The 21,621-nt window shown below is 38.4% G+C and overlaps 2 protein-coding genes across 2 annotated transcripts; both read left to right on the top strand.

Annotated features, from left to right (window-relative positions):
- Positions 1–7,255: 7,255 nt before the first annotated feature.
- Positions 7,256–7,834, top strand: LOC136773890 (uncharacterized). The gene has a single exon (XM_066727838.1). The coding sequence runs from the start codon at positions 7,256–7,258 to the stop codon at positions 7,832–7,834; it is 579 nt and encodes a 192-aa protein (XP_066583935.1).
- Positions 7,835–17,011: 9,177 nt separating this feature from the next.
- Positions 17,012–17,779, top strand: LOC136773884 (coiled-coil domain-containing protein 1-like). Its single transcript, XM_066727825.1, has one exon. It carries the CDS (start codon positions 17,012–17,014, stop codon positions 17,777–17,779), a length of 768 nt encoding a protein of 255 aa, XP_066583922.1.
- The last annotated feature ends 3,842 nt before the right edge of the window (positions 17,780–21,621 follow it).

The following is a 21,621-nucleotide window of genomic DNA, read 5'->3' as shown; positions in this document are numbered from 1 at the left end:
CTATTTTAGTTGGGTCTGGAGAGATGCCTTTGTCCGTAATTATATGACCCAGGTAGCAAGTTTCCTTGCGAAGGAAACGGCATTTTTCCGGTTGCAGCTTTAGAGTATTTTCACGCAGTCGAATGAACACTTGTTTCAGTCTTTTATTGTGTTCTATTAGAGTAGGGGCGTGAATTACTATGTCGTCAAGGTAAACGAAACATTGGATCCCTTGGAGTCCGGATAATACGGTGTTCATTAAACGTTGATACGTAGCTGGCGCGTTTTTCAATCCAAAGGGCATGCGGTTGTACTCGTAGTGCCCTAGGGGTGTGGAGAAGGCTGTTTTTTCCTTGTCTTCTTCGGCCATGCCTATCTGGTGAAATCCAGAGGCTAGGTCAAGGGTGGTGAAATATTTCGAGTGGCCTAGTTGGTCCAATATTTCGGTGATGTTTGGCAATAGATAGGCATCACCTATAGTAGCTTCGTTTAGCTTGCGAAAATCTACGACGATGCGCATTTTTATATTTCCTTGTGCATCGGGTTTCTTGGGTACCACGAGCAGTGGCGCGTTCCACTGGCTTCGGCTCGGCCGTACTATTCCGTCAGCTTCTAGCTGAGAAATTTGATTATCAATTTCTTGTTTATGCTTTTCAGGTAACCTATAGGGTTTTTTAAAGATAGGTTTGGTATTTTCTACCAAAGTAATGGTATGTTTTACCGCTTCAGTGGTGAGGAGTTGGTCACCTTCTAAGTGAAATATATCATTGTATTCCTCGCAGATTTCTGTTAGAGTACGCAATTCTTCCTGATTTAAATGATTTAGTTCTAATTGAGACTTTAACCGGGCGAGTCGATCGCTGGCGCAGTTATTGACAGCGTATACGGTTATGGGTACAGAGGGGTCGTCGCCCTGAGTCGGTGGACTCGGAATATCTTCTAACACAACTGTAGGCAAGGGTATCTCTAGTTCTTTCTCCGTGATGTTCAAAATGCTGACGCAGCAGGTAGAGTTGGTTGGCCTAGTGGCACAGTTACCTATATACACTCCAGGTAGTATTTGGTGTCCGTTTACAATGCCGTCTTGTTTACTATCTGTTAACGCGGCTACTAATGTTTGGGATCTCGGTTTTAGTGATACCGTGCGTGATACTACTTGTTTCATTGGCCAGGTGTGTCCCAGCATCGTCAAGGACACGTCCTTTTCATAATGGAAACTGTTTCTTTTCCAGAAATCCATACCGATTAGTCCGTCGGCTATTAGCGAAAAGGTGTCTGGTACTATTTGAAATTTATGGGTTATAGTGTATTTTCCGACTTTTACGTGTAGGTAAACTGATCCAAGCGTCTTTACAGGTGTTCCACTTATTCCTGTTAGCGTAATCGGGGTTTTGTCAGCTATCGTTTCCTTGCGCAGGACTTTTATTTTAATTATGGAGACATCGGCTCCAGTATCGAAGAGTAAGGTTGCTGGTCGTATGAATTCAGCGGCTTGCACTTCGATCAGATTTTTTATGGGAGTACATAATACCATATTAGCGGTTAGATTTCCTACAGGTGTTGGTCGATTCAAGTTTTCATTAACTGGCTGCTCTGAATTATTGGCATTCTGTTGAGCTTCTCTTTCTCGCTTTGCTTTTAGGGTGCGGCACTCTTGGACAGTGTGTCCTGGTTTTTTACAATAATTGCAAGAGGTGGATACTTTGTTAACAGAAGATGAGTGACTCTGAGTCCGTTTTGTGTTGCTAAGTCTCGCGTAGCATTTTTCGGCTACATGTCCTTTCCTATCGCAGCGTTTGCAATGGAGGTGCGAATTATTCCGTTGTCCGGAGGATCGTTGTTGTCCTTGGTGATCGCGTCTGCCATGGGTCGAGCCCTGTTGAGTTCTGTACTCTTCGTCGGAGCGAGTCAAGGATTCGCGATCGATTGCGATAGCAATTGATTCTCTGAAAGTTGCGCTCTCGCATGATGCTACCATAACTTGGAGTTTAAAATTCAATCCTTTTATGAATTGATGCTTCGCTTGTTGCGTTAACAATTCTTCTATGGCTTCGTTTTTAGCCGGATCATTTGCTGGCGTGATGCATCTTTCTTTCAAACCTGATAATATATCTTCTAGTCGGGAAGCATAGGATCGCACCGATTCATCTTTTCCTTGTCGGCATCGATTTAAACTATTTTGGAGGGTCGCGGTAGACCGTCGGGGTTTGAACGCTTCTTCTAATTCTCGTATTAGTTGTTCGATGTTTTCGATTACTTTGTGCTTAGTTTCAGTATAAGCTTTGCCTCTTAGTATTGTGAATCTAACCTGCCGTAGAAATTCGTCTCTATCTAACGGGTGTAGATTTTGATTTGCCATAACTATAGAATTCACAAACGGTTCTAGCTCGTCTGGGTCTCCTTTGTATTTTGGGATTCTTCCGAGAGTTACATGTAGGGAAGCATATCCGTGGTGAGGTTCTTCTTCTTCCTCTTCGTCTAGATCTGGCACGTATCGAGGTCTTTCGCAGGGAGTCACATACGATGTTCTTTGTGCCGGTCTTGCCGTGGAGGTCCTCGCGGGGAACCTATTAAAATTTTGGCGTAGCCTGGAGAGTTCGTCTCTCAGTCTCGCGTTTTCTTCTTCAATTGCGCTAATTTCGCGGGGCCTTATGCTGTTGTGTAATCTTCTAATTTCAGCATCTATGGCGCTAGGAGGTAAGTAGACATGCTAGGCCGGTTCTGGCCCCCCCCACTCCTGTCCACTCGGCTGAGCCTGGTTGCGAGGTAGTGGGGGGAGCCAAGAAGTGCTAAGCGGTGGTGGTGGGGGAAATCGGAGGCTCCACGTGAGCTCGCAGCAAGTATGGGCGAGAGGGTTGCGGGGGTGCGGGAGGATACTTGCAGCATTTTGACATCACACCCCCACTCCTCTGACGTCAGGTCTCAGTTAGTAAAAGCAATTTCCTAGATGGTAAAACAGATTCTCCCTGCGTTTTTTTTTTGCTCGCGTAACCTTGAATCTTTGCAGCATGCTACTACCCCGTTGAACCCCCTTTACCCTAAATGTAGCTGAGTATGTTACTTTTTTCCATAGCTCAGCAATTTTTGAACTAATATATAATAGCATGCACAAACACACAATTGATTCAAAGCATACTTGGTGCAATGTACTGTTCCGTTTTCTCGGTTAAATAAATCCGAGGATAGGGGCCAGGGGACGCGTCAGTTTAACACAAATTTTTCGAAAGATCGTAATCAAAACGATGGTTCCTACATTCGTGGACTTTCAAGGGTTTCGATTGAAAGATAATTCTTTTATAGTGAAAGAGTTTGCAGTTTTGCGCGATAAAAAAGTGTTTCACATTTTATTTTCACCACCATTTCCATATTCTTGGTTAAATGAGGCAGAGATAAAACAAGCAAAGTAAGTGAAATTGTTTAATTAAAACAGAAGCTTTTTACTGTAATATTTTTATTTTTACTTCTAGCTGGTTATATTATAACCATCACGGCTTAAATTGGACAGATGGCTATTCACCGTATTATAGGTATAAAGATGTTATAAGGAAATATGTGATAAATGAAGAAGAACAACAAGAGATATTCGTGAAAGGACTAGAAAAAAGGAATTGGCTTAGTGGTATCTCTGATTATACAATAAGTAATGCAGATGAATGCGAGTGGGGAGATTTCAAATTGAAAGACAGCAAAGACAAGTTGGATCTTTCTATGTGCATGAATCATGAAGGTTTATGTGCATTGAAAAATGTTTATTTTATGAAATGTATGTATGAAAGAGAAATGTACAATAAATAAGAAACAAAATAAAATTACGTTTCAGTTATTTAAGCAGATTCCTACAACAGTCTTTTTGAAACGATTTTTAACACGTGTTTAAATTGAAGAATAAGCATATCGAGTTTCTACAGTAATTCTATTTTAAAACTAATTTTTACATACACACACATACACGCACACACACACATACCAATTGATGACTAAGTATATTAAATTTCATCTCAATATGTGAATTATAAAAAGATGTATCATGGATGAAATGTTTCACTCATTCCACTATAATCGGACTCGAATCAATCTTCCTCTTCTCCCATTTTTCGCATCAATTTTACATTCTCAAAATGTATACCGAACTTCGAAAAAAGTTTAGCTTAATTAAAACTGAGCACGAGTACTCTACATGGGTACGTGAATGTCGTGACCGTATCCAGGAGCTGAGGAACGATAATCGGAATGCATCAGTGGGTACACGACAGAAACATTTTGCTGAAATCGCGAACATCAAGTGCCTTCTGCTTCGTGCATCAAAGGATAAAAGCTCCATTAAATTTGGTTCTGGTTCTCATAATGCGGGAGAACTTATCTGGGAGGAGCTCGAATCAGCGTTTAATAGCCGAATATGTAGTGGTATGGTGATAAATAGTAGTTACATAGAACCACGCAGCTTTCTATTAGATGCAGAAGAAATTGTGTACACCCGTGTAAACCAAGTATTTGATAGTGTAAATAGTGTTAAGATAAACTGTGTATTTAATGGACAATTTGTTTCTAAGGACATTAGTGATGATAAGCATGTATGTACAAAGAATAGCGTATTGTATAAAACTGATAATTTTAAGGAATGGTATAGGCTAAATATTGTAGAGATTTTACTAAAAGAGTTGAGTGAGTTTCAAGAACGTGATAGTGGTTGGGCTCTGGAGAAAATTCTGAGTTTAATAGTTAATATTAATCATTACAATCCACTACATGCTGGATGCAGAATTGAGCTTCCAGCCGCTATTTTACATAAAAAAACTGTGATAAACATAGACAATGAAGATAGCGCATGTTTCGCATGGGCTGTGACAGTGGCACTATTTCCAGCATTCCACCTGCCAAATCCTACCGAATATCCTCCTATCCACATTATCGGTCTGTTTTAGATGTAGGAAGTATAACGTTTCCGACCACTCTAAAACAAATTCCGAAATTTGAGGTGGATAATGACATTTCAGTTAATGTCTTTACCATGGAGGAGGTAGAGGAGGAACATGATTGTAAAGCCAAAGTGAACATTGTACCGCTTCAGATAACAAAGATGAAACGTTCTAGGCATGTTAACCTCCTCCTCATCACGGATGACCAGGGAACTGCACACTTTCTTTGTATAAGAAATCTTCCAAGGTTGATAAGCAGCCAAATAAGTAAAAGAGAACACAGTGCTCATATTTGTGATCGGTAAGTAAGAATTATACTAGAGATATTAATATTTTATAAAAAAATACTAATAATATCAATAATTCATTTCAGCTGTTTACACTATTTCCGTACTGCAGATAAGCTACAGTCGCATGAGAGGGATTGTGTGCAGCTTAATGACAACCTGCACGTAATTCTACCAAGGAAAGCTGAAGACTGCTGGGTATCTTTTAAAAACCAGAAGAACAGTGAAAGAGTGCCGTTTGTCGTCTATGCAGACTTTGAATGTTTACTACAGAAAATTGACAATAGTAGTAATAGTAGTAAAAATAGTTACGATTATCAGAAACATGTACCTTTTAGTGTAGGGTATTATTTGAAAAGTGCTCGCGATGCGTCACTCTCATGTTATAATTCACATCGAGGTGCTAATTGCATCGAATGGTTCGTATGCGAGCTCGAGAGCATTGCACGCATCGTCAGCGAAAAATTGAAGACTGTAATACCGATGAATACTCTTAGTGATGTTGAAATTTCGCGGCACTACAGTGAACCTAATTGTCACATTTGTGGAAAACCGTTTCTTCCAAATCAAGTGCGTATTCGCGATCATGATCATCAAACTGGTAGATATAGAGGACCGGCTCATAATAATTGCAACTTAAACTTTAAAGACTCGCATGTTATTCCCGTAATATTCCATAATTTATCCGGCTATGATTCACATTTTATTTTTGAGACGATCGTGAATACGTTTGAGGGATCGGTATATTTGCTGCCTGTAAATAAGGAAAAATACACTTCATTTAGTAAATATCTGCGAAAGTATAATATACAGCTAAGATTCATCGATTCGTTCAAATTTATGGCATCCAGTTTGGATAAATTGAGTTCATATCTGAATAGATCTCAGCTGAAAAATTTAGAGTCACAATTTTCGGAATTAAGTATTGAACAGTTCAGCCTGCTTACGAGAAAAGGTATTTTTCCTTACGATTATGTGGATAACATTACTCGCTTGGAAGAAACGGTTTTACCTGCACGAGAGTTGTTCTACAATAGACTGTCCGATAGCGATATCACGGAAGAAGCATATAATCATGCCAAAGAGGTATGGACCAAATTCTCTGTGACAACACTCGGGGAGTACAGCGATCTTTATTTGAAGACCGATGTCCTATTGTTGGCCGATGTTTTCGAGAGTTTTCGCGATAGCTGCATGAAAAATTATAGTTTAGATCCCGCTCACTATTATACGCTTCCAGGCTTCACTTGGGACGCGATGCTCAAGCATACGGGAATCCGTCTGGAACTCTTCACCGATGTGGACATGTTGCTTTTTATTGAACGCGGTATACGCGGTGGTTTGAGCCAGTGCTCCCACCGCTATGAGAGGGCCAACAATCGGTACATGCGAAACTACGATCCGGCGGAACCGTCGAAATACTTTATGTATTACGACGTTAATAATCTATATGGATGGGCAATGTGTCAACCGTTGCCTACCCACGGTTTCCAATGGATCGATGACGCTGCCAATCTCGACATCCTTAATGTGTCCGAGGATTCGTCCGAAGGCTATATTTTGGAGGTGGACTTGGAATATCCACGCGAGCTTCACGACAAACACTCCGATCTACCATTCTGCCCGGTGCGTGAGAAGCCGCTAGGTTCACACCAGGAGAAACTGCTCGCAACCGTCGACGATAAGACGCGTTATGTGATACACTACCGTGCTCTACAGCAGTGTATACGTAACGGTATCGTCTTAAAACGCATTTATCGCGGTTTAAAGTTCCGGCAGTCCACCTGGCTGAAGGCGTATATCGAATTAAATACACGCTTGCGGACAGCCTCGAAAAACGATTTCGAGAAGAATCTCTTCAAGCTAATGAACAATGCAGTATTTGGTAAGACTATGGAAAATGTTAGGAATAGAGTTGACGTGAGGCTCGTAACCAAGTGGGAGGGAAGATACGGGGCGGAAGCGTTGATTTCCAAACCGAATTTTCACAGTCGTGCGATATTTAAAGAGAATTTGGTCGCTATTCAATTGTCGAAATTATCCGCGAAGTTTGATAAGCCCGTGTACGTAGGCATGAGCATTTTAGATATTTCAAAGACCTGTCTGTATGAATTCCATTACGATTATATGCTTCCTACATTCGGCAGTAAATGTAAAGCGATGTATACCGACACGGACAGTCTAGTGTACAGTATCGAGTGTGACGATGTTTACTCGGTCATGAAACGTGATCTGGTCAAATTCGACACCAGCGATTACCCTGCTGATAATCGGTACGGCTTACCTCGAGTCAATAAAAAAGTGCCTGGGCTAATGAAGGATGAGAACAATGGAAAGATCATGACCGAGTTCGTTGGATTGAGAGCGAAAATGTATACCTTTAAGGTGCAGGACTGTACGAAAATTACCAAAAAGGCTAAGGGGGTCAAAGGTTATGTTATCGATAGAAACATAACTTTTGACGACTACAAGGATTGTTTGGATAATTTCACCGTACAGTCCCGTAACCAAAATTTAATTCGTTCGAAATTGCACAAGGTGTTTTCCACTACTCAGCGAAAAATTGCTCTCAGTCCGTATGACGATAAACGTCACATAACACCCGGTTCTGTAGCGACTCTACCTTGGGGACATTATAGGTTAAAAGAGTAGATTTTAATAGCTGTATTTATTGTATTATAATATATTACATAAATTATTATTATTATTATTATTATTATTACAAAACATTATTCTTATTTATCCACGAATTATGCGTTTTATCCATTCCTAACCATTTTACAAATACCTTATTCCCTTTCTTACGCAATATCTTCTCTACCAAGTATACATCAGGATTACCTGTTTTTAAAAGTTCATATTCATAAAATCCACCATGTATGTCTGTACCACGAGAATCTCTAAGTAGATACGTGGCAGGATTTGTCCTTTGCACTTTTGTAATTTGAAATATTTCAGTAGTCCAGTTCGGTGTGTAACCTTTAGCAAACGCATTTTTGTATTTACTGATTCGCACGAAATCACCAGCCTTGAACTTGGTACGTCCAACGATCTTAATGTTGCTATATACAGTAGCAAGCAGATGCTCAGCATGCTCAGGTTTCACGTCAACGGGCCGCATTCCTATAGTACGATGTCTTCGCGCGTTATAATCATCTACCAGCTGTTGCAGTATATTTCGCCATTTGTAACTACCGTCCAGTGTAAAACGTTTCCACATTTCGGTTTTTAACGTTCGATTCCAACGCTCGACTATTGACGCTTTTAACGTGCTGTACGTGGAGTAATGATTTATTCCACGTTTTTTCATGAGCAGTTGAAACTCGTTGTTGTAAAATTCTTTACCATTATCAGTTTGCAAATTTTTGGGACATCTTCCACTCTTTAAAATTTTTCCCATAGCTGTGGTCACTTCCTTACCACTTTTTGTCTTAAGCGCTACTGCCCAACCATACTTCGATAAGGTATCAATCACTGTCAGAATATAGTGATGACCAGTATCAACGTAATAACGCATATCAACAAGGTCAGCCTGCCAGAGATCATCGAAACCACGTATTATGACTTTTCGTCGTGGAAAATTTCTTCTCGCAGGGACATGTAACTCTTGCACCAGTTGTTTCTTTTCTTCACTCACGATTTTCCCTGATTCTCTTTTTACAACCTTTCCCCCAGGCACATATAATTTCTGTTTCTTTTTTTCACTCATGATTCTTTTTCTTTCGAAAGCAATCGATTATCATGAGTATAAAATGTATGATGCATCCTAAACATTCACTTTTTGGATCCATCATTAATCTTGCTGTTTGTTTGCAAAAGTTTTGACTCAATCTCCTGTATTTTTTTATTTATTCTTTCTTCAATTTTCTCCTCCAATTTAGCTAAACTGTGTTGCAAGAACTTTATATTCACAGCACATGTATTATTATCAGAATCAATAGTCAAATTTACTATTTTTTTATTATTCAAATCCAGTGCTCTTTTAGTCACATTTAATGTACCAATATTAAATTCTTTCCTTACGTTAAAACCACTACCAAATTTGTTAATTGACATATTGACGTGTGGTACGCAACTGAAGAAAATGTTTATAAACTGTACCCTTTTATAGAATAAGATCCTCTTCACGCAACTCTTCTATTATTGACTGTATTTCATTATGGTGGTTTGTATGACCTGCGGTGGTTGATGCAATTAAAAGTCGCAATCGATCAACTAATTCATTAGGATCGTTCCAATGTATATAGTTTGCAGGCTCATCAGTAACACGCATAAATCCACTACCAGCTATCACTCGTTGTGATGGCACTTTATTGTAAATTAGTGGTTGAATAATTTTCTTATACTTTGGACCCTTATTCCCTTGAACCTGTTGGTAACTATCATTTGCTCTTTTATATGATTTAGTTTGTTCAAGGATTTGCTTATATATGATCTTGTCATCAATGGTGTAGAGCTTTCTATCAGGCTCTTTCATGAAGATTAATTCAAAAAGACCTCTCGTACCAATATAGCGCTTTTTATCAATTAAAATATCACCTTCATGACTAATATCAAATGTACATCTTCCCATCACATATTGGTTCCTTTCATCTAATGTAACTCCGAAACCGTGATCGATTTGATCTTTATTATCGAAAAGGAGCAACTGCATATAATGACGTGCAATACGTGGAAATGATCTCCAATCTATGGAATGATTTATTTGTTTTTTGAGCAATCCTAAGGTTTCCTGTCTTGATGTTGAATGTGATGATGCAGACTCTTGTCCAGGCTCTGAATGTAAAGAAGCAGATTCTTGTCCAGGCTCTGAATGTAATGATGTAGATTCTGGCATTGATTTAATTGGTAATACTGATTTATCAAAAGTAGATTTTTCATCATTATCATCATCATCATAGATCATCAATGATTTATTTGTAAGAGTGCCGTCATTGTTATGTAATTTCTTTTTTTTCTTGATAATATACTCATTAGGGGTTGAAGTATGATAACGCTTCCGCTTCTTATCATGATTTGTATCAATGTTTAAGTCATAAGATTCTTCATTGTTATTATCTGTTTGCATAACTAGTTTTTTCAGTGGATCAACTATTGGTTTAAAAGTTTCATTCAATCTACTTTCCACCATTGATCTTTCCAATTTCAGTGCACGGTGTTTTTCACGAATCACCTCACTCGTTTCAGCAATCTTCTTAAGTAGTGACTTTTCATCCATTTTTATTGTTTAACGAGTCAATGTACTAGTTCTATCGATCTTTATAGCTGTTCAATCAACTAGTTTAGCAGTTCAACCGACCGGTTCAGCGGTTCAACCGACCTGTTTAGCGGTTCAACCGACCTGTTTAGCGGTTCAACCGACCTGTTTAGCGGTTCAACCGACCGGTTCAGCGGTTCAACCGACCTGTTCAGCGGTTCAACCGACCTGTTCAGCTGTTCGACCGACCGGTTCAGCGGTTCAAATGACCGGTTCAAATGACCGGTTCAGCGGTTCGACCGACCGGTTCAGCGGTTCAACCGACCTGTTCAGCTGTTCGATCGACCGGTTCAGCGGTTCAAATGACCGGTTCAGCGGTTCACCTGACCGGTTCAGCGGTTCGACCGACCGGTTCAGCGGTTCGTCTGACCGGTTCAGCGGTTCGACCGACCGGTTCAGCGGTTCAAATGACCGGTTCAGCGGTTCGACCAACCCGTTCAGCTGTTCAATCGACCAGTTCAGCGGTTTAATCGACCGGTTTAGCGGTTCGACCAACCTGTTTAGCGATTCAATTAACCCGTTTATCTCTATAACTGATTTGCTTAATAATGTATTTACACTGTTCAATGCTCTACGTTAGACTAACACTTTTCAGCACTGATATGATGCTTTATGCTATTCGATGGTTGCATATTCATCGAAACCCTTCCGATATCGACCATTTTGCATACCACTGTCCTTATCAATTACTAAAAATCCATAATCTTCCTGCCAACACTTTGAACACAATTCACAAAATTTTTCAAATGTCATATCAGTGTTTACATGATCTTTGTAAACATGCTTCAAGTTAGTCCCATCCTGCTTAAAAATGATTATCATATTTGCATTGTCACGAATCAGATGTTTTGGGATCTTGGCATAGGTCTGACAAAGATAGAAGCAATCGATGCTCGAGTGCCGACCCATTGAAAAGTAGTCTCTTATATTGTCCTGCTTATCGCTTGCCACATCATCAAATATAAAGATTGAATTTGGTAATGCATCTGTCACACTTATAACCTCACTATTATTTGAAAATTGATGATAACCAATTTCCTCCATATCTGTCAATAGCTGTTCCAAGTAACGGTACTTCGGTTGCTGTAACGATTTCGAGTAAACGTACAGGTTGTCAAATCTTACACCGTGAGGACTCTCAATAAGACTTAGCAATACGTTTGTTTTCCCACAATTTGAGGGTCCGCAAACTATACAGCGTATAGTTGACGGTAGCAAAGTTCCATGACGTTTCATATCACTAACGGTGGCAATGTGATAATCGGTATTAGAGATATTGATACTTAATGGTTGCTTTACGAAATGCATTCTCGAACGACTGTGAGGTTAAATCTTAATTGCTAGAGCTATTTATAGGCATGAAATCAGAGAATTGAATCAGTTTTCATTATGCCTGCATTTGTGTTGGATGTTACAAGTTTGGAGGAGTTAAGCAGTGATCAATTGGAATACGTACCGAAAATTGTACTTTTAAAATACTTTTCACACAGTATTGACAGATATTGGAATAAATTACCCAAGCATATTCGTGCAGATCCTGAGGTTCAAAAATATCGCTATTGTTTACAACATTTCAATCTACCTAATACTACTCATGCGGATGGACTACCACCGTTGATAAAAGATTGTTATAAATGTCGTGCGTTGGATGTGGATCATTTCTCAATAAAACAATAAACAAACTACCGACTGAGCTTCATTTACCGGGATACAATTACTGTGGACCAGGAACTCGACTTCAAGAACGATTAGCACGCGGTGATCGAGGTGTGAACCAGCTGGACGAAGCCTGTCTGGAACACGATATCGCATATTCGCAATACAAAGACCTATCGCAGCGTCATCAAGCTGATAAAGTGCTCGCAAAACGTGCACGTAGACGTATCACAGCTGGTGACGCAACCTTGGGTGAGCGTGCTGCAGCAACAGCTGTCTGGGCGTCTATGAACGCAAAGCGTAAACTTGGTTTAGGATTACAAACAGATATGGTGAGGAAAGCAGCAGTGAGAAAAACTGGAAATAGTGCTGTAAAAAAACGTAAAATTCGAGTGCCTAAAAAACGGGGCGGCTTGTTGCCTCTGCTCCCACTGCTAGGTGCGGTGGGAGCACTAGCAGGTGGAGCATCAGGTATAGCGAAAGCTGTAAACGATGCCAAAGCTGCGAAAAAACAGTTGGAAGAAATGCAGCGTCACAATCGTATGATAGAAGCAACTGCAAGAGACGGACGGGGGCTGTATCTCGCACCGTACAAACGAAGCGGAGGAGGCGTAGCAAAAAAATCAATGTCAAAGAAGCGAACAAAAAAGTAACTGTACACGGTCTACCAAGATCTGGTGCTACAAGTAATATTCAATTATCTCACGTATGTCATGATATGCCAAATTTCCGTGGAGTCTTTATGCGTACAAGTCTACCACGAAACGGTCCATGGTCTAATGAATGTGCAATCGTTAACCTTGACGATTCTAATGGTCCAGGCACTCACTGGGTTGCCTACGTTAAATGCAATAATCTTGTAAAGTATTTCGATTCTTTCGGTAATCTGAAACCACCGACTGAACTTGTTCGGTACTTCGGTCCGCTTAGTACAATTTATTACAATCATGACCAATATCAGTCGTATGATACGAGCATTTGTGGTCAGTTGTGTGTTAAATTTCTAAGAGAACAGACAAAATGTCTTTAACATTTACGCTATCAGGACACGGTCATGTGTTGGAATCAAATTTTTTCCCTCCGATTAATCTAGACGACGGTCACTATGAACTGGGGCTCGTAGATTTTCAAAGTTTCTACTCGATCGCCAATGTAGATGAGACGAATAATAATTTTTACTTTGGTAAAAATAAACTAATAACCATACCTACAGGCTGTTATGAGTTGAGTGCGATAAATGAATACTTGCGTATGCGGATGGAGTTACCTTATGATGATAATGTTATTATTCTGCGCGCCAACAATAACACACTGAAAAGTGAAATAATGTGTAAATATTCTATTGATTTTACAAAAATTAATAATATTGGTTCTCTGCTAGGATTTTCGTCAGACCGCGTAATCCTACCAAACACTTGGGCTGAATCAGACGAGCCTGTGAACATTTTAAAAGTAAATATTCTACGTATCGAATGTAACATTACCGCTGGTGCATATACGAACGGTAGACCACGACATGTCATCCACGAATTTTTCCCAAGCGTTCCACCAGGCTATAAAATCTCGGAAACACCGAAGAACGTCATTTACTTGCCAGTCATTGCAAGGGTAATCGATCGTCTCACATTACGTATTCTCGATCAAGACAATCGTCCTGTAAATTTTGGAAAGGAGGAAATCACCATACGATTACACATTAGAAGATGTTGATTTATAAGAATACCGACGATTATAAACCAACATTACTCGATGAACCAATCAGTCAATTAGCTGCATCAGAGCTGAATACATCAGTTCAGAGTGAAATAGGGAAAAACGTGATCGGTGACAAAAAAGTTTTGACAAGAAAAAATATAAATTTTTTACACTCATTGGGTCTGACTGTGAAGAAAAGAAATAATGGATCCATTGAACGTTACCGCACAGCCTGCGTACGACAACCGCATCACTAAATTGGAAATACATGCTTACAATCCGTATGCGAATGCATCATTGGGAAATAGCGATGAAATTCGTATCCCAATACAACAGCAAGATTTGATTCTTTTGCCCAGTGGTAGTTACCTCTACATAGAGGGGAAGCTGATTGAAGGTACTCGTGCTGCTACTACACCTTTGACGGATAAAGTTATGCTCGACGCTAATTCCATGGCATTTCTGTTTGATGAAATTCGTTATGAATTGAACGGTATTGAGATTGATCGGTGCAAAAACGTTGGTATCACCACCAGTATGAAGAATCTCGTATCTTTAAGCAGTGAAGAGAGTATGAGTCTACGTCATTCTGGCTGGTTCGTTGCCACTCAAGAGCGTGAAAATGTTGCTGACACATTCAGCTTTTGCGTACCCCTGCATATGCTGTTGGGATTCTGCGAAGATTACAAACGTGTCGTTATCAATGCACGCCATGAGCTCGTTCTGATACGAGCGCGTAATGATATAAATTCAATATTTTCTTCGAATCAGTTTACCGATTCTGGGATTGAACTGCATCGAGTGCAATGGAGAATGCCTCACGTAACTTTAAATGAATTTACCAAACTACAATTTCTACGCATTATCGAGCAGAATAAAAATCTCACCATGGCTTTTCGTTCCTGGGAGCTCTACGAATATTCCCTTTTACCACAAACACAGCGACATACATGGGCTGTTAAAGCAGCTACACAATTGGAGAAGCCTCGATACGTGATACTGGCGTTTAGAAAGAATAAGAAGAACGATCAATATTCGAATGTACTTAAATTTAGCGATTGCGATGTACGTGATGTTAAAGTCTATTTAAATTCTGAATTTTATCCGTACGATCGTCTCGATACTGATTTCACGAAATCTCGCTACTCCGTACTCTATGATATGTATGTAAAATTTTTCCACTCATATTATGCTGGTGAAAAACTGTCGAAACCAATGCTCGATTACCTAAACTTCTTGCAATACGGTCCGCTCTTTGTAATTGATTGTTCACATCAGAACGAGTCAGTGAAAACCGGCACGGTCGATGTTAAGATTGAAATGGAGTGTTGGAAAAATATTCCGAGTAATACTACAGCCTATTGTTTAATTATACATGATAAAATTATAGACTATAATCCGCTTACGAATATTGTTAGAAATGTAAGTTAGATATGTAAGGTTAGAAAAAAAAATAAAGCACTTTTTAATAAATATATATAAAGCATTTTATTCACTCATTTATTATGCAAAACACTTATTGTTTAATCTTAAATTCTAAATTATTATAAATCCCGCCTAAGTATTTCATGATTAAAATATTTTGTGATGCTGCATTTATCAGCTCCGTAAACTGATCCTGCGATTCGAGTAAGGCAACCATCCGGGCAGGGAGATAAAACCAATCCTCCGTTGATAGTTTCGCTATTATCCTCATTCCATATTTAGTCTTTATTTTCATCATTTCAATTATTTCATATTCTTTATTTTCCTCGAGACTGTTTAATTTAACAAATGTCTTCTCAGGGATGAAAGCGAATGCATTAACTCCAGTTAAAAATGCCATTTTATGTAGACCCTATATTAGAGAAAACTATTATTATTATTATTATTGAAAAATTAAAACAATATTTGAATAATATATTCCTACCTTTCTTTAGCAATTGAGACTGAGGTATAAACTGATCTGAGTTTTCTTACTGGTTGTGGTTGATGCACTAACTAAAGTACTGATCGGAAGATTCTTGCTGGTTGTGCGGTCGATGCACTAGCTAAAGTTTGAACAGATTGAAGCTGGTTCAGTATTATTCGAATCCATTTATATAGAAAAAATTGTTGATGGAGGGGGTAAAATTCATTGATGGAAGGGGTAAATAATTTTTTGTTGAAAACGTGTGCAGATTTTTAACATGTCATTAACACTGATTAGTAAGATGATATACTGCTGATTAATCAAATTATGATTCTATTAAAAGAATATGCATGAATCATTCAAGCACATTTTGATGATCTTCAATGTGTTAGCGATCAACATATTTGTAAAGATCTATCATCTGGATAAAATATATATTAAAATTTCGTAAAAAAATATGATCTCGCTGAAGATCTCAATTTCACCCCCCACACGTATTACATATCGTTATACGGTAAGGTCCAGCGTGGAGCGTCTAAGAGGTACTTAATTTTCATCACGTGCTGATATTTAATACGACAAAGATATTTGTATATCTGAAGCACGCTTCTCTCTCGCTGAAATTTGATGCATTAAAAGTATTTGTACATCCAAAACATACATCGTTCATACAAATCTTTCTAATATGTATTATATTTAAGAATTAAACGACCTAGGCTTATTAATAAAATCATTCTTCTATTAAAAGCATGCGTATGATTGTATATCTGAAGCATCAAAAGTATTTGCACATCCGAAACATACATCGTTCATACAAATCTTTCTAATATATATCATATTTAAGAATTAAACGACATAGGCTTATTAATAAAATTATTCTTCTTCTTTTATTAAAAGCATGTGTATGTGTTATACCTTAAACGTTTCTGCCTTGAAACTCTATTACGTTGATTCTCACGATGATTTTGGTTTCATCGCTTAGCAAGATGATGATATGTGTTTGCTTATCTATAGTAGGGTGTAATTCCATCAAACGAAATAAAATATGAATGATAAGTACACACACCTCCAACGTTTCTGTTGAAAGGGTGTCTTTTATTAAGGTAGTTGGTGGTGGAAATGTTTTAAATACTTGAGTAGCTCTAAACAGTTCATTAGATTTTTGTTTCATCCTCTGTTTTAACAGTTTAAAGTAAAGGAGACATTTTGAAGAAAAACTATTTCAATGGTTAATATTAAAGTTATATACAATTGTAGTGACAATATATTAAATGAAATTGAAAGGGATATGAACTTATTATTTGAATTACTATTTCAAATTAATACAAATATGCAACGTTGTGAGGAAATTATAAGTGATGATTGTAGCGAGGAATATATTGATGTTATTGAAATAATCGACGGTGAGAACGAGACAATGATTGAAGATGAAGTAACTGAAGTATTGACCGCAGATGATTCTGATGATGTTAATACTGTAATTCAAATAATTGACAGTGATAATAGTGATGATATTGAGCACAATTTTTCGATTTTTGCAAATAATAAAGTTACTGGAATAATCAACAGAGAGAATGACATGATAATTGAAGATGAAGTAAACGAAGTATTCAATGTAGATGATTCTAATGATGCTAATACTGTAATTGAAATAATTGACAGTGATAATAGTGATAATAGTGATGATTGTAGCGAGGAATGTATTGATGTTATTGAAATGATCAACGGTGAGAACGAGACAATGGTTGAAGATAAAGTAACTGAAGTATTGACCACAGATGATTTTGATGATGCTAATACTGTAATTCAAATAATTAACAGTGATAATAGTGATGATATTGAGGACAATTTTTCGATTTATGAAAATAATAAAGTTACTGGAATAATCGACAGCGAGAATGACATGATAATTGAAGATGAAGTAAACGAAGTATTCAATGTAGATGATTCTGATGATGCTGATACTGTAATTGAAATAATTGACAGTGATAATAGTGATGATATTGAGGACAATTTCTCGATTTTTGAAAATAATAAAGTTACTGGAATAATCGACAGCGAGAATGTCATGATAACTGAAGATGAAGTAAACGAATAGGTGTATATTTATAGCATTCTAGCCTTTACGTAGTAATATTGAATGCATATGATGATTGTATGTACTTTTCAGTTAACACTGACATCTGTCAAGAACGCTTTAAAAAGGTCTTATAGCAGGAATTACTATCTCATAGTTACGAAGTTTCGAATTAAAAATATCATTTTAAAATAGAGTAGTCTTTTTAAAAAAAGCGTGTTATATGTGTGAACCAGCAGCTTTATTACCGTGGCTTCAAGCACTGAAAGGAGAAGATTGGGTTAAGAAAAACGAGATGTAATTGTTGAACTATTATCTTCTGAAAATATATAACTTAAAAAAATGTAACATTGTACATTTATATTATCAACATTTTAATCAATGTATATTTCAATAATACCATTTTATAATTAACTGTTATTACAATAAAAACATATATAATAAGGTTTATTTTTGTTTTGTTGATTTATAAAATTGTGTTTGTGCATGCTATTATATATTAGTTCAAAAATTGCTGAGCTATGGAAAAAAGTAACATACTCAGCTACATTTAGGGTAAAGGGGGTTCAACGGGGTAGTAGCATGCTGCAAAGATTCAAGGTTACGCGAGCAAAAAAAAAACGCAGGGAGAATCTGTTTTACCATCTAGGAAATTGCTTTTACTAACTGAGACCTGACGTCAGAGGAGTGGGGGTGTGATGTCAAAATGCTGCAAGTATCCTCCCGCACCCCCGCAACCCTCTCGCCCATACTTGCTGCGAGCTCACGTGGAGCCTCCGATTTCCCCCACCACCACCGCTTAGCACTTCTTGGCTCCCCCCACTACCTCGCAACCAGGCTCAGCCGAGTGGACAGGAGTGGGGGGGGGGGGGCCAGAACCGGCCTAGCATGTCTACTGAGGTATGCTTTCGTCAAGAGGAATCGTGTTTGTTGGTGCGTCTTCTATTCTGACAGGCGGACGTTCCGCGGTGTAACTATGATCTAATTCTGGGGCGTCGTTATTCGCGTTGCCACGGTGAGCCATAGTTAGTCTATTCCGTCTTCGCGTATTTACGTTTCGAAATGGGGTTCCTTCGTCGGTTTCCCTAAGAGTACGCAAAGTTCTATTCCCTAATTGAGAGATGCAACTGTCTATCTCTCGGGAGATTGAAACACGATTTGGTCGAGGTACACTATGTGTCGCGGGAGTTAAGCTGGGTTCAGATTGAGTTCGGTCTAAATTATCGGGATTACGGTACATGGAAAAAATTTAGTACTACGAACGCTATGGGCTCGCGGTTACAATGTTCACAATTAAAATTGCTACTGATATGATTGGTACCGTACTCACCAAAAGCTCATTTTCACTGGTTGGCTGGATGCAAGTTCTGCTGGTTTCCAGTCGTTGATTTCTTGTAGTCGTGAGGTATTATGCGGGGTGAACCTCGAAGTTGTGGGTTTGTCGCTCCGTTGCTGAGAACGGCGAAGTTGGCGGATGTCTCGTTGAGTATCGATGATCATCCACGTCGGTTCGTCCTTGTAGAGGTTGGTCGATCGGAGAAATAAATTTTCCTGATTTTCCTTGGGATGAAGATTTATGTAGGTTTGATCTTCACCAGTCAACGGATCCCACCGCTGCCACCAGTTTGTTGTGGTTCTATCGCTGATTCACGACAAACTCGAAATTCTTTTGTATAATAAAGTTTATTGACGTTTGATTTACAATGTTTCTTCTTTATACAAATTGATAACCAGAGCCATGAGCTAGATAATTATAGTTTTAAGAGACAAAGGATTGCCTGGATAAGTTTAAGAGATAAGAGGACTGAAGGTCCTAGGAGACTCGACTTGTTCCTTCTAGCTTTTGACTCGAACTGATTTTTGGGGCTGCACGTTTGGGGCTCCTACCCTCAAAGTGCAGCGTCAAACATTACCTTATATGGTAACATTTGCGGGTCCCAATGGTCAAATGCGTCATTGTTCTAGAACATTCGACTGCCGTCGAAGTGCATTTTGCCACGTGTCGGGACTTAGCCTTGGCGACTGTGTGAACGAGCTGCGTCTGGCGCTTCGTATTACATTTAGGAATTTGTCGCTTTTAGGAGTATCTCTCCTTTACAATGAGGCTATTGATATTTTAATATAATTATGATAGATTTAGAGTTATTAATTATATCTTTAAATGATAATAATATTAATAATATTAATTATATAATGCTTATTGTAGCAATGAGTTATGTACGTTTATTCTATGTACATAACAACTTACATACCTAATAAAAAATTATCGGCGTAAAAGATTGTGTTGAATTTAATATAGCTAGGGTAAGGTTGCTTAAGTCGTACCGGTGCCTAAGTCGTACTCCCATTCGATTTTCCCGGTAATACATTGGTGGCGTTGCTGTCGGGGCTAGTTAGTATCTGTTTGCACTGCGCGTATGACTGCACGTTTTTTTTTTGTTTAGTTAAGCTGTCCTGTATGAGATTTTCTTATTAAGTAAGTTTATCATTGTTTCTTATAATTTTTTACATATGTTGGGAAATTAATTTTTTCAAGTATATACTTGCTGAAATGATTGCCCTTTTTAACATAAATTCTGTAGGAGTTAAGAATCCTTTGTACGAAACTAAAACCTGATACGTTGAATTAGTTTGAGGTTATCTTGATTTTACATTTGATTTACACTGTGCCTTAAGTTGTACCTTTAGGAGACGCCTAATTCGTACCTGGTACGACGTAGGATATTCCTGCTTTGACCGATTTTTGTACAAACTTTCATGTTTTAATTTTATTTTCTGTTATTTGTTAGGCCATTAATATGACAAAGCGAATATATAATCGTTGAAAAATGATGACATGAAAGAGGCGTTAAGCAAATTGTCGGAAGGTGTTATTGGTTTTAAGGGGATGCATTGAGCGACTCAAACACTCATTCAAGTTTATCTTCCAAATTATTAGGAATATGTACTTTTTTGTAGAGATTAAATTTACTCTTTTGACTATACTGAAGCGCGCTACAAACTCGGTTTCTCAAAATTATAAAAAATAATTTTCATACAAATTATGAATACTTGTAATTTTGTTGGTCATAATAATATTGAAAATTAGGCCTTCTAGCGCGCTAAGGAAAAGTTCTATGACTAATTTGAGACCAAGAAGAAACAAATATACCTAAAAATGTGGAAGATTTTTTTGAAAAACTAAATTAGCTATTGAAAGACAAGTTTTACACTATTTTACGGACGGAGAAGTTTCACAGTGCGTTAGACAAGGACAAGCCTATTAGCTCTCTTCGCTTCAGAAGGGGTACCCACTCTCTCCCCACCATTTCCCGCTAAACAAACCATCTCTCCTACACACAGCAAGGTGTCTGGCTAACGCTGCCTGTCGGTGTGAATCCGTAGCGGAATAGAAGAACAAATAATTATTTGTAGATTTCAGGGTTAGGTTTTCGTATATCCGGCGTTGTACCGCTCTTCCATATCATTTCGGGAGGCTACAGTAAAATTTTCAAAGTATTTTGTCATCTACAAGTCTCAAAAAACTTGAATTAGTTGATTGAAACGTGACTCGTATCAGCCAACGCTGATGCGCTACACAACTTAGTGATCAGCGTCGGCTGCTACGAGTCACGCTTCAATCAACTAATTCAAGTTTTTTGAGACTTGTAGATGACAAAATACTTTGAAAATTTTACTGTAGCCTCCCGAAATGATATGGAAGAGCGGTACAACGCCGGATATACGAAAACCTAACCCTGAAATCTACAAATAATTATTTGTTCTTCCATTCCGCTACGGATTCACACCGACAGGCAGCGTTAGCCAGACACCTTGCTGTGTGTAGGAGAGATGGTTTGTTTAGCGGGAAATGGTGGGGAGAG

The sequence above is a fragment of the Prorops nasuta genome, unplaced genomic scaffold (genome assembly GCF_024137725.1).
Source record: "Prorops nasuta isolate Cenicafe-Biocafe unplaced genomic scaffold, Cenicafe_Pnas_1.2 PNAS00001, whole genome shotgun sequence".
In the NCBI taxonomy this organism is placed as follows: domain Eukaryota; kingdom Metazoa; phylum Arthropoda; class Insecta; order Hymenoptera; family Bethylidae; genus Prorops; species Prorops nasuta.
The sequence above is the reverse complement of the archived record's forward strand: the minus strand, read 5'-3'. Positions and strand labels throughout refer to the sequence as shown.